At 41.1% G+C, this 14,043-nt stretch overlaps 1 protein-coding gene across 1 annotated transcript; it reads left to right on the top strand.

Annotated features, from left to right (window-relative positions):
* Positions 1-3,952: 3,952 nt before the first annotated feature.
* Positions 3,953-10,054, top strand: trappc6b (trafficking protein particle complex subunit 6B). Its single transcript, XM_080014830.1, has 6 exons — positions 3,953-4,252; positions 4,487-4,554; positions 4,803-4,920; positions 5,243-5,326; positions 6,584-6,677; positions 9,805-10,054. The coding sequence occupies exons 1-6, from the start codon at positions 4,172-4,174 to the stop codon at positions 9,834-9,836; spliced, it is 477 nt and encodes a 158-aa protein (XP_079870956.1). The 5' UTR covers positions 3,953-4,171; the 3' UTR covers positions 9,837-10,054.
* Positions 10,055-14,043: the final 3,989 nt, after the last annotated feature.

Below are 14,043 nucleotides of genomic sequence, written 5' to 3'. Positions count from 1 at the left end.
ATGTGGTATTAATATGAATCCAAGGGTGCCCCTGTTTCAGACCTGCTCTGTGCAGCACAACTCGGGGACTCGGTGCAGCGCCCAGTAACTCGCGTTGGCCATTGTTTTCTTCTTGTAAACGAGAAACCTTCTCCTCGTACTCCGAGATGGTTTTTTCAAATGATCCTAAAATCTCCTCCACAGCTGCAGCCAGAGGACGGCTGATATCTGCTCTCAGGGTTTCTAACCTCCATATTTTAACACGACGATGGAAAACTGCTTAGGGGAACGTAAACAAGCTAAGCTTCAAGTTCAAGTTCATCGTACATATATGCAGTGAAATGTCATGACACCCGGTGATTACGCACAAACTCCATAAGCTCGAAAAATACTCAAATGTACATGATGTAGTGCACAATGTAGTATGCGTGTTTGTTGGTGTGTATGTGTTGGTTTATCATCATTATTGGTAGTTAACACTAACTGTTCCACTTGTTTTACTGTTATTTTTCCTCAATTCAATGCTTACCCATCATACTTCATATACTGTTGCTGAATACAGCAGTGTGACGTCGTATCCTTTGTCTGGGATATGTCATGCCCAAAAGTGTCAACTTTATTCATGAAAAAGTCTGAACGATCCCTATTTCAATAAAGGATGAGATGAATTGTTGTTTTTTTGGCCATGACATTCCAACAATAGTTTCACTCATTCATCTTTGACTTGATGAATCTTAAATGAATCGCATTTTTGTCTGTTAATCCTGTAAATTACTTTGTCTCTCAAGTTGCAACTTCCCTTCCTCCTACATCCGCTCAAATGAGAAGTGAACCAGGGGGATCTCTGCACCTCCCATGTCTGCAAATCACTCTACAAACCATCCGTAGCAGCTGATGAATCCTAGAAATAAGTCTTTTTCAGCCAGGTGGTCGGAGTGCTGACTGGGTCGAGCGACACCCCTTGGCCGCCGACATGCTCTTGATAACACTAGCTAATGGCGACATCCTGTGACGCTTCAGAAGAACTACAATCACACACGCACAATATCAAAATTCCCAACGTACAATTCCGCATGGTTCTTTTCACGGTGAATGTAAATCACTAAATGACTAATGATTAATAACAGTCAATGGGTTAGTCATATTTAGGGCACACGTTTATTGTGTAGGGAGAATACCAGCTGAGCGTGCAGGACTCAACCTGCAGGTGGGATCACTGAACGGACCACCGGACCATCGGCACCGGTCCCCCAAAGGCCACGTCCTCCCCCTGATGCCCTTCTCGCTCTCCACCAATGGCTGCACCTCCAGACACCATTCAGTGAGCTCCTAAAGTTCGCAGACGACCACCACCCTCATCTGCCTCATCTCTGAAGACGACGAGTCTGCCTTCAGATTGAAGGTTGAGCACGTGGCTTCCTGGTGCTGCCAGTACAACATGGAGCTCACTGTTTGGTTGCAACCCGGAATATCCTGTGCATAGGATTGCATAGCATATTCTGTACATTTTATAATTTTTTATAAATTTTGCCATTCTTGGTGAGCCTTTTTGGCTATTTGTGTATATTTAGCAGTTTTATTCTTTTTTTTACTTTGCCTTTTATTCAAGTTTATTATTATTTTATTTTATTTTTTCTTATATATATATATATATTTTTTTTTAATTTTAATTTTATTTTATTTTTTTCTCGCCGATGCCAGCAGGCTGCCAGATATACGGGCCCTCCACCACCCCCAGCACCCGGGGAGCCCGCTGCAGACAAGCTGGGCAGCAGAAGCAAAAGGCCAACAGCCACCCCCCACACCCTGACCCACACCCACAACAGCAAGCAGTCCCCCCAGGGGCCCGGGAGGGCACCCGTTTCACTTTCAACCGCAAACGCCACAGGATTAATTTAATTGATTTAAAAGTTTGTTTTTAAGTTTGAAATCATACTCACCGTGACCTGGAAAGTGAGTGCAGATGCGTACAGATTTCAAGTAAAGCAAAAGAAGCAAGCAAGCCATGGCCTGGCAAACTGATCTTTACAGGAATTGTGCAAATTGAACATTGGATGGGATGAAACAATTCCAGATGCCTACCGCCAGCCTTGGCAAAAATGTTGCGATGGTCTATAGATAGGTAGCTGAATATCTCTGAATATATCTGAAACAATAGGTTCCAGACATCTATGCATGGCAACCAGAGTTGCCACTAGGGGAGCCTTGGTGTTCGTTAAAGCTCATCTTAATTGTCACACACACCACATGCAGCTATACCTGACACACATGCAAATGGGGGCCATGAAATGTATTTCCCACATTGAGGCTTGTCCTTCCTCTGGGGGGCAGTCTGGGGACCAACGTCCATCGCTGGTCCGACAATGTTTCTTCTGCATGTTCTTACAATATTATATGGCGGAAACCCCATGTGAGGACAGGGAGAACATGCTAACTCCACACAGAAAGGCCCCTAATTAGGAGATACACTCCGGAGTGCGTGCAAACAGCACCCCAAGTGGGAAATGAACCCAGAACCTTCTTGCTGTGAGGCACTGCTGCCACCATAATGCTTGTGGAAAGCATGTGGAAAGCCAGAACAGTATTCTTTTATTTAGTAGTACACTTACACATAAAAATAATTTGACAAGATTAAAGAATGTTAAAAAGTAAATAAATACAATTTAACAAACAGTATTTGAAAATTGTACACAAAACTATGTGCATAAAACATGCAAAAAAGAATAGATAGATAAATATATTATAAAAATAAATGAAGGTGTAAGATATATATTGAAGTGTGCTTAAATTTCAAAATCAACCCAACAATGGGGAATGTGATGTTTGACGGCTGCTATGGACTTCGGTCGCCATTTGGGGGGGGGGGTCGCTTCCATTTAATTCAAGATTCAAGATTCAAGATTCAAGATTTTTATTTGTCACATACATATACATACTTCCATACATATATGCAGTGAAATGTAATGCAACGCACCCGGTGATAGCACACAATATGTCCTAGGAAAAAATGAAAAATAAAATCAAATTAAAAGTAGAAAATTCCTTTCTAATAGACCGACTAACTGACTCCTAAAACGTAATACAGTAAGTGGAATACTTATAGAATAAGATAAAAAATATATAGAATAAAATACAATAAAAATAAAATGAAATAAACTGGTATAGATAGAGGGAATATGCCTCTGTATATACAGATATGTGCATTTAAAGTGGCATAATTGCATAAAGAAACAGCTCAAATCTACAAAAATGTACAAAAATGGAGAAAAACAAGGGTCGGGGTTTCAACACAAGATGGTTGCATGATTTCCTGTGACAGTTTCTCGCTGAACAAGACTCCAAGTCATCCTGTAACTAAACTCAGGAATGCTAAGCGACATCCACAGTCAAAGCGAGCGATCCCCCAAATATGGCGGCTTGCTTCAGCAATGTGACGTCAGCCTCACGTTCCCTATCACCATGTGACCGTGACAAGAGATAAAGCTTGGCGCGTTAATACTTCCGGGATCCTCCAGTGGGACGCAGTAGAAGCCCGAGCAACCGACGGACGCAATGTGTAAAAAGGGCAGATAAAAAGACTGCTGTTTCAGTACGGTGCCCATTTCTCCGCGTCCGGATGTCGACATTTGACAACGAATAAATAGTCAATGATTCATTCCGCAAGACGAAACCCGAATATAAACTGTAAACCATTTATTATGAATATTCAATCTACAATTTATGTAGGTATCTGTGTTATCAGCCTGACTTATATTCTTAGCCTTCTTATTGCAGACCGTTGAAAACATGCGTAGGAATTACATTTAAGAAAAAAATCTCTGTTTCGACATCATTGTTGTTGTTTTTCAACCTCTCCCCCTTAACATTTTCTGCGTATGTGTACTTTAATTCATTCGCATCGTATTTATCAGGCAGTTACGCGGCGGCTCAGAAAGGACCCCGCCATGTTTACTTTCGATTCAATAGTTGGGAATAGGCGGAAGTATCGGGGTCGCCTCGGAATGAAACAGCTCATTATTACCAACACTTGCTAAATGATAACGTTGTGTAGAAAACTCACAATATGCAACGTGTCACCTTGGCGTTATCGTGAACAGTTTAATTTGCGTGTGACATCATCTTTATCAAATTATTCGGTAGTTCCCTTTAAGCGATCGTTTCGGCTCTTCGCTGGACCTGCCTTTAGAGTGAAATGGCTGACGAAGCCCTTTTCCAGTTTCTGCACTATGAAGTGATACAGTACATTTACAAGTTTCCCGAAAATGGAGAGGCGGTAAAATTATACTTATTGTGGCTGTAGTGGAATTGTCGTTGGACGTAATACACTCTTGTACGCTGCATTTTTCGTTCTGTCGTTCTGTGTCGTATTCTTTTAATTTCTTCTTGTTTTTATATTACTGAATGTAAAGCGTTCTATTTGTGTATATGAATGAGGCTATACAAATAAGGTGTATTATTATAATTATTATTGTTGTTGTTATGTGTTATTACTCCACTGTTTTCACAGGAGAATGGAAGAAGCATTACCAAATTGGAAAATATGGGCTTTAGGGTTGGCCAAGGACTTATAGAAAGGTAGCTGTTAGTTTTACCCTTTACTGTTGTGATTCAAATGTATTGTTCTCCTTCTGTTAAGGTTTCGATACTGCATACATGTTCAATGATGGTTTGAGGTATTATCAACTAAGAGCTTGTTTCGAATCCAAACTTGGGGCTTGGGGATTCCAATGGCACATACTGTTGGGCCACTGAATGAAATAATATGACGCCACGCACCGTAATCATATGCTGTAGCCCCTTAATTCCTTTCTCTTTTCACCCAGGTTCACAAAAGAAACACCGCGGTTTAAAGATGAGCTGGATGTCATGAAATTTGTCTGCAAGGACTTTTGGACCTGTGTCTTCAAAAAGCAAATTGACAACCTCAGAACCAATCACCAAGTAAGACTGTTAACCCTATGTCTGTCAATTGTCATACATATAATTGCGATTAACAATTACATTGTCTCTCTGTTCATTTTATGCCACAATTATATATAAGCCTATGATAGTGTAATAATATGGATCCACCTCACAGAGATGCGTCATTTATTGACATTGAACATTGAAAGATAAAAATGTGGGGAGACAGTTAATTTGCCTCAACCCAACACGCGCATCTGATTCACATTCTATTTATCGGAACATTTCTAACATCGATTTAAAATTCCCCTGACATTTGGATAGAAATGTTGGGTGTAATTGCCATTGTCTTCTTATGCAGGGTATATATGTACTGCAGGACAACAAGTTCCGGTTACTCAGTCAGCTTTCAGCGGGAAAGCAGTATTTGGAGCACGCACCAAAGGTTTGGTGACATTCTTCCAAATTTTACTTTGGTGCTTGTTTGTATCTTTTGATTGAATTTGTTTATTAAAGATTGTTATAGTTTGTTCTAAATTTGTCCACCTCTGAGTTTGTTGTCAACAAAACAACTCAAAACACTCTGGAACGGATTGTCAAAACGAATTGCCAATAGAATCTAATAATTACATTTTGGTGGCACACAGTTACTTAATATGCATTTTCTGTTTGGTATGTTTGAAATTTTCACATAATTTGCATTGTGTTGTTTTTAGGTTTCTTACTTGGCATTGCTTTTTTCTTAAAGAAGTTCTGGATTAACATTAGATATCGTATCTACTTCATGTAGCTTCATTGTCAGGAGTTTTTTTCTGAAGGTTTCAAAGAACCTTTTTTCTACTCTTAATTGTTCCTCGCCTTACCGTATGTATGTGACAAATAATCTCTTGAACTTGAACTTGGTTTAAGTCCATATATATGGCGTGAGATATGGCATTTGTCGTGAGCGAGATAAAACATACTCACAAGCAAATTATATTATTTCACACACGCAGATATTAACTGCCACTTGCACGATATATCTCGTTGGTTTTATTTTTTATTTATTGACTTGTCTGCAGTGACTTATATCATGCGAGTGGCAGTTAATATCTGCGTGTGTGAAATAATATAATTTGCTCTTGAGCATAATTTATCGCACTCACGACATGACATAAAACTGACGCCATAGATTTGTTGCCACTGACTTCGACCAAAAGTTTCTGTCGTACTTTTGCAAGGAACAGACGTTTTCTTCTCACCCCCCAATGACTTCCAGTGTCTTTTGCCAACAAAAACCATCAAAAACAAGTACATCAAAAAGAGACTCTACGGTTCAATACACTTTGTATATTTGAGCGTTCAGCGCAGCAGTTTTGCAGTAAGAAACGATGCAATTGTTCCAAATGATCGTATTTCGTAACTTTGGCCGAAATCACAGTGTGTTGCTGAGACTGTATACAAAGCTAAGCAATTTGTACTAAAGATAATTTTTTTTAAATTTCACCTTATTTTGGTCACCTATATATTTTTGAGACTCAATGGATACTAAGGGTGGGGGTCTTTATTCTCCACCAGATAAGCTTCTGGTTAAAGCGAGTGGCAGTATACGGACTTCTATTGAGGGAAAGTATAGGCAGTCAAATGTTCTACAAAACTTCCATATCACTAAATAATAATTTAGTTATTTTATCACTGTTGTTTTTTTCGGTCTTTTCCACAGTATATGGCCTTCACGTGTGGCCTGGTGAGGGGTGGCCTTTCAAACCTGGGCGTCAAGAGCATTGTCACGGCCGAGGTGTCAGTCATGCCTGCATGTAAGCAAGGATTTGACTACTTTTCTAGTTCAAATTACATCATCTATTTACCCAGAATATAATAGTGTGGCAATATAGTTGCATCACATTTTGTGCCTTTTTTTTAAATGTATTGTTTCTCATTATAAGACTGTTTGCAACACATATTGCCCTCTGGGACAATAAAGGTTCATGATCCTGTTATTCTAGTTTTATCTGAGCCGTACAAGGCTAATTTCTGGTCAGCCATACGTTTATGGCAAGCTGTTTTAAAATTTAATCCATAGGACAAACTAGTCACTTTTTAAAAGTTACTAGTGGTTATATTTTAGTTACTAGTAACTATCGCAATGTTTCTAGTAACAATTTGGACAATTTTGTCATTGAATCCTATGGGGCTCTATCAAATATTTGCCTCTCTCTAATATCGTAATGTATAATTCCGATTGTTACTAGTATCTATTTAAATCTTACTAGTCACTATTAATTGAGTACTAGTACTTATTCATTAGGGACTAGCGCTTTTTCCCTTGTGACGAGTAGCATTTACATTTTTACTATTAAACATTTTTAATTTAAATATCAACAAGCTGTTTTGACCAGTAATTTCTCGAGATGGGTAAAAAATACATTGTAACTGCTTAAACGAGAAACATTACTAGTAACAGCAAGAAATCGGCACTAGTCACTATTGAATAAGTACTAGTACTCAATTTATCGTGACTAGTACAATTGTAATATATACTAGTAATAATCACAACAGTTACTAGTTGGATGCAGATATTTAATATCTCAAACACAGAGCCCCATAGGATTCAAAGACAAAATTGTCTAAATTGTTACTAGAAACATTTGAATAGTTACTAGTAACAATTGGAGTAGTTACTGGGATCTCAATAAATAAGTACTAGCACCTAATCCACATTGACTGGTAAATCTCAAATAATTACTTGTAACTGTGAGAATTGCAGCTAGTTACTTAAAAATAGGTACTCGTAACTTTTAAAAAGTTACAAGTTCATCTTTTGGATTAAATGTTTAAACGGCTTTCCATAAACATGGAAGTAATTCCTTTTACACCAGAAAACATAACCGAAGGATCTTGGCCAGGGGTGTGACGAACATTTAATTTGATATTTGTGAGCTAGCCTGTTCAATTTTAAACCCAACGTACATGTAATAATTTTTCTATATGGTGTGGGATTTTGTCTCGTATCACAATGAAAATACGATATTAGTGAATGATGAGACACAATTCTGCTGTCGAGTTAAGCAATATCGCAAAATAGAGTGCCATTATACTGAATATCATATTGAATATCAGCAAGATGATTACAGGAGTTTGTTCGTAATTGACTCATTTATGGTCTTAACAGCGCCACCTCCAATGTGTTACTGCTTTACTCGACAATTTTATTAACCAGGCTATGGTTCAAGCGATGGTAATTTAAGACAAAAGATTTTCATTATTTTATCATATACTCAGCTACACCAACACAAATAGCTCCTTTGGAGTTCACCAATTTTTTTGATGCGTTAACGCACGTTCTGTTATGAACGTAGGATTCTTTTTTGAGTGGGATTCTTGACTCAGAATCCTTGCTGTCTGATCTGTGTGTGGGTGTGTGTGTGTGTTCTTTACAATCACGTCCAGTATGTAGATGCCTCGGGAAGGTGACATGAGGGGTGGGGGGTACAAAATACTACTGATGATTGGATATATTGTTTTGTTTGCATGCTGCATCCACACAGACATGTCTTACTGATATATCCATGACAATAAAATATACTTTCTTTCGACACAAACTCACACACACACACACACACACACACACACACACACACACACACACACACACAGTGGTGGAAAAGGTATTGGAAAGCCACATTAGTAAAAGTACAGATATCTTATTAAAAATCTATTTTGGTGAAAGTGGAAGTCACTCATCAGAATACTACTTGAGTAAAATCTGACATTTAAGGTACTTAATTTTCAAAAGTAATTATATGGTATTTATTGTACTTCAGTATTAAATGTAAATCCGATTTTATTCTGGTTTCCTATAGTTCTGTATTTTTCAGTAAGCACAAGAGGCACTCCATACTGTAAGATACAGCTTTCACTCTCACTCACAAGAAAACATTTATTGTAAACACGGCTACAGGTGTTAGTCTCCATTAGTCGTAGCTGGTGCAGGTGGAGCAGCATCACTGCTGGAGGAGGCCGTCGCTGTGGTCGTGGCTCTCCAACAAGCTGCTGTAGTCGTGGCTCTTTGGAACATGCCTGTGCTCAGTAGCAATGCAGCAAAAATGAAATTTAAAGGTGTAGTGTGTAGAATTAACGGAACAGACTTGGCAAAAAATGGAATATGATAATGATAAGTGTCTGGCAGAAGTGGAATATGATATTCATAAGTATGTTTTAATTAGTGTATAATCCCATGAAAATGAGAATCATGTTTTTGTTACTTTAGAATGAGATGTTTTTATCTATAGGGAGTGGGTACGCTTCCACAGAGGCCGCCAAGTTGCATCGCCACGTTTCTACAGAAGCCCAGAATGGACAAACCAGACACTGGCTCTAGAGAGGGCCTTTCGCGAGTTTTGCGGCCACCATCTCTTCCACGCAGGCCACCATGTTGCACTGCCACGGGGAGGGTTATTCACTTGGTTACGATCTGCGACCTCACTGCTAGATGCCACTAAATTCTACACACTGCACCTTTAACAAGAGTTGCCAGGTCTCCATGACAAACCCAGCCATGCCCCAACCTGACAGACAAAAAAACCAACCCGTTTCATCACTTAAAAAGTAGACCAATTCCGCAGGCCTGGCAACTCTGAACACGGCTCGAGTGTGTGTTTACGATTAGTTGCTGGCTCGATATGACCCTTGATTCGCTAACATGGATAGAGATAACTGGCTTTCACTAACATCATTGGTTACCAATTTTACTCAGATTTTATGTAGTAAATGTAAAAGTCAACAGAAATAGAACAACTTAAGTGGAGATACTCCCAAACTTAAGTACAGTAACAAAGTATTGCCACTTCCTTATTGTGTGTGTGTGTGTGCGTATCCCAGCTCGCTGTCCCAGTAATCTTCATTTATTCATTATTTACTCTGCAATGTTGTCTGTCTTTTCAGGTAAATTCCAGGTTATGATCCAGAAAATCTAGTGTCCGCAAATGAAGAAGCAACTTTAACCACCCCACCTCCTGCCTTCTTAAGTTTGAAAATGCTCCTCTTGCATGTGCAATGACATAAGATACAATCTTTTATACAGTTTGTTTTTTTTCTGGCTGCAAGTGGAAGGATATGGTCAGCCGACGAGCTGGGGAGATTACACTCAATGTCAACACAGAGTATTAATGATGAATTATAAAATTAAATGAAACACTCTTTCTCACTCTTTGCAATTACAGACGGTTTGATCACAAGTCTACTGAACGGCTCTTTACAGAGAAACCTCCATCCCCTCCTGTAAAAGTTAAATTGTTATAAACTTTGTTTGTGGACGGACTAATCGTTACAAAGGAAATCAGAGACATATACTTTATGTTAATAAAGTATTTAATCTTGTACAAGAGGAGCAGTTTCAGTGTAGCAACACAACAGAGTGCCACAGAGGAAGTGCTCCATTCTTACTGGAGATCTGAGTTTTTTATACAGTTTTCTAGGAGTGGTGAAACTGACGAGCCGTTGAGATGTCGGTCAGCAGACGTAGCGACGGCTCCGCATGGGTCCTGCTGGTGAGACAGTTTCGCTGATGGGGCAATTTTGTTGAGACAGATCATCTGTTGAAGGTCGAGACATTTACATTTACATTTAGTCATTTAGCAGACGCTTTTATCCAAAGCGACTTACAAGGGAGAATAACATTCAAGCTACATTGCGACAGAGATTAGTGTAACAACAACATTAGTGTAACAATAAATACTGCAAGGTAGTGCTAAGTAATTGTAGGTTAGGACAGGAGGTACTCACTGAAGAGCTGGGTCTTCAAGTGCTTCTTAAAGACAGAGAGAGAGGTCCCTGCTCTGGTCATTTTTGGCAGCTCATTCCACCAACGTGGAACTACAAATGAGAATAGCCTGGATTGCCGTGGCTGTATGGCCGGCAGAGCCAGGCGACGCTCATTTGACGAGCGCAGCATCCGGGGGGCAACATGTGCTCTTACAAGAGCATTTAAGTAGGCGGGAGCATTCCCAACAATCACTCTGTAGGCCAGCATAAGAGACTTGAACTTGATGCGGGCGGCTACAGGTAACCAGTGGAGCTCGATGAGCAGCGGAGTGATGCCTTTTCCCCTCTTCACATTATAGCACAGAAAGTGACTAGTTCATGTCTTTTTTAAGACAATAATAAGAAATACAAAGTACACATACCTTGTACAAAAGTTCATGTGAAAAGTACATCAAAACATAGACATATAAAATTCTTATAACACCTCCAAACTTATGTTTGAGTGGCCACTGCGCTCACTTTCGCACATCATAATTGATACTAGTCTAGCATTGGTGATAATCTCCATTGTTTACACTGGTTGCCATGGTCTTGCGAATGTGTGATATTCAGTTAGCATGCCTACACCTGCGAATCTACTGGAGGAAACAAGTGGTATTGGCTGGCTGGCGGTGGCACGGTGGCGCAGTGCACTGCACTGTTGCCTCACAGCAAGAAGGTCCTGGGTTCGATTCCTGCCTGGGGTGCTGTTATCTCCCAAATAGCCTTTCTGTGTGGAGTTTGCATGTCCTCCCCGTGCTCACATGGGGTTTCCTCCACCTAATATCAGCCAGGACCCCCACCAAAAACATGCACACATTATCGTCTGACCAGCAATGGATCGTCACCGGGTCCCCGGGCACGTCCACGAATGCTGCCCACTGCTCCTGGCTGTGCCCCCGGAGGAAGGACAAGCCAACGATGGGTTAAATGCAGAGGCCTCATTTCAACGGCCTGTGTGTGTGTGTGTGTGAGAATTAAAGATTCACTTTGGAGGCGTTCATGCTGTTATTGGATATGAGCTATGTTACAAAGCCTTTGGTTAAATGGCCTCTGTTTTAATTGTACACATACACTATTCAGCAACAACATTAACCACTGACAGGTGAAGTGAAGAACATTGATCTTTTCATTACAATGGCACTTGTCATGGGATATATTAGATAGCAAGTGAACAGTCATTTATTTAAGCTGATGTGTTGGAAGCAGGAAGAATGGCCAAGTGTAAGGATCTAAGCGACTTTGACATGGGCCAAATTGTGATGGCCAGACGACTGGGTCAGAGCATATCCAAAATGAGTTTTTGTGGGGTGTTTCTGGTAATGCAGTGGTTAGTACCTACCAAAACTGGTCCAAGGAATACTCAGCAAGCTGCGATGCACTGTCTGTTCTGACATTTTTCTATCATTGCCAGCATAAACTTTTTCAGCAATATGTGCTACAGTAGATCTTCGGACCAGATGGGCTAGATTTTGCTCCCCACATGCATCAATGGGCATCCATGACCCTGCCGCCAGTTGTCCTTCCTTGGACCACTTTTGGTAAGTACTAACCACTGCATACTGGGAACACTGGCATGTGTTTATTCACAAAGCGCTCCTAAAAAACATTAGCAATTTCTATTACTTCACTATAACACATCAATGTAGGAGCTAATCAAACCCACTCTCAGGACTGGATTACACTAGATGTTCCACGGGCCAACTCATAACTATGAAAGACTGCTTTTCAATTTTGTGTTCCATATTCGTCGAGTGACCTACAATGCACTTTAAATATTGATTCCTTGATACCATTGGGACATTTTAGAAATATTCTCACAAATCGAATTGTTTTAGAATGTATTTGTTTTAAATTGGAATTGTTTTAACAAATATTGAGGTTTGTTTTCTTATTGTCTTCTTGACTTATTTTTTTTAATTATTATTTGTGGGTTTTTTTTGCCTAATGGGATCACGATGCGATCATGGCGCGCCCCTTGCGGCCGCCTGTGCAAGCGCTTCGTGTCGATTACGCACATTTTTGTATTTTTTTCCGTTTTTTTTATCACAATGTCCACCAAAAAAACATTGGCAGTGATCCTACGGCTGCGATGCACTTGTGGATATAAAAATTTCCCTGAACCAAGAGAGCCAACGCACTCAACAACAACAACAATAATGGAGCCGCTGTTCCACGGGTGGGCCCACAGAGGAAGCACCGTGGTAAAGAGGCGACATTCGGGTAAGAATGAGAACGCAACCTTACTGTCCACCTCTGCCAAGCATCCATCTTGCCAATGTTCAGTCCCTGGAGAACAAGGTGGATGAACTTCGGGCGCAGATCACATTCCAACGGGATTCGAGAAACTGTTGCATCCTCTGCCTGACAGACATGGCTGAATCCGCTTGTGCCCGACCACGCCATACATCCAGCCGAGTCCTTCGCCGTGTTCCGCGCCGACAGGTCAGAGGAGTCGGGAAATCCAAGGGTGGAGGCATCTGCCTCATGACAAACAGCCGCTGGTGTAACCCCAACAACATAAAGACACTCTCCTGCTCCTGCTGGCCGAACCTGGAACAAAAATCTGATCACGAACACGATTTCGCTGGTTCCCGTTTACAAGCCATGCATTGTGCGTGAAACGGTGGTGATGAGGGACATAAAGCGGTGGTCGGACCAATCTGAGGCCGCGCTTCAGGACACTCTCTTACTGACGTAGACTGGGACATGTTCCAATCAAGTTCCAGTGATACCAGCGAGTTTACGGAAGTTGCTGTGAACTTCATGGCTACGTTAGCGGACAGCATCGTTCCCACGCGAAAGTTCAGATATTTCCTAACCAGAAACCGCGGGTCGATAAATCCATCCATGGCGCTCTGAATGCTTGCACAGCCGCTTACAAGGAAGCTCTTGTATCCCATAACATGGATAATTACAAAGCGGGGTCGTACAATCTGTGGAGGGTGGTGAAGGATGCCAAACGGACGTACAGAGACACAGTGGAGCTACAGATGTAGCAACGGGACACCAGAGGCTTTTGGCAGGGGCTGCGGACTATAACTACAAGAGCAGCCCCTCCCCAGCCATGAGTATGGACGCCTCCCTAGCCAAGCCAACGAACTGAACTCCTTTTATGCGCGGTTTGAGTTTGGCAACAACCGTTAGCTCGCCGGCTAATCTGAGTTACACCGCTGAGGATGAGCATGCACTCTGTGTCTGAGCATGACATCAGGAGGGCTCTGATGCGTGTGAACTCCAGGAAAGCTGCGGGCCAACATGGCATATCTGGACGAGTACTGAAGACCTGTGCTAACCAGTTAGCTCCGCTGCTCACTATGATATTCAACGCCTCCCTGGCTGGATCAGTGGTCCCGTCCTGCTTCAAGAGGTCCACCATCA

This window comes from Zeus faber (assembly GCF_960531495.2).
Source record: "Zeus faber genome assembly, chromosome: 15".
NCBI lineage: Eukaryota > Metazoa > Chordata > Actinopteri > Zeiformes > Zeidae > Zeus > Zeus faber.
This window is presented reverse-complemented; position numbering and strand designations above follow the sequence as displayed.

Coding starts and splice junctions, on each gene's coding strand:
- trappc6b (XM_080014830.1), top strand. CDS start 4,172: ATGGCTGACGAAGCCCTTTTCCAGTTTCTGCACTATGAAGTGATACAG. Junction 4,555..4,802: donor GGCCAAGGACTTATAGAAAG/GTAGCTGTTAGT, acceptor CTTTTCACCCAG/GTTCACAAAAGAAACACCGC. Junction 4,921..5,242: donor ACCTCAGAACCAATCACCAA/GTAAGACTGTTA, acceptor CTTCTTATGCAG/GGTATATATGTACTGCAGGA.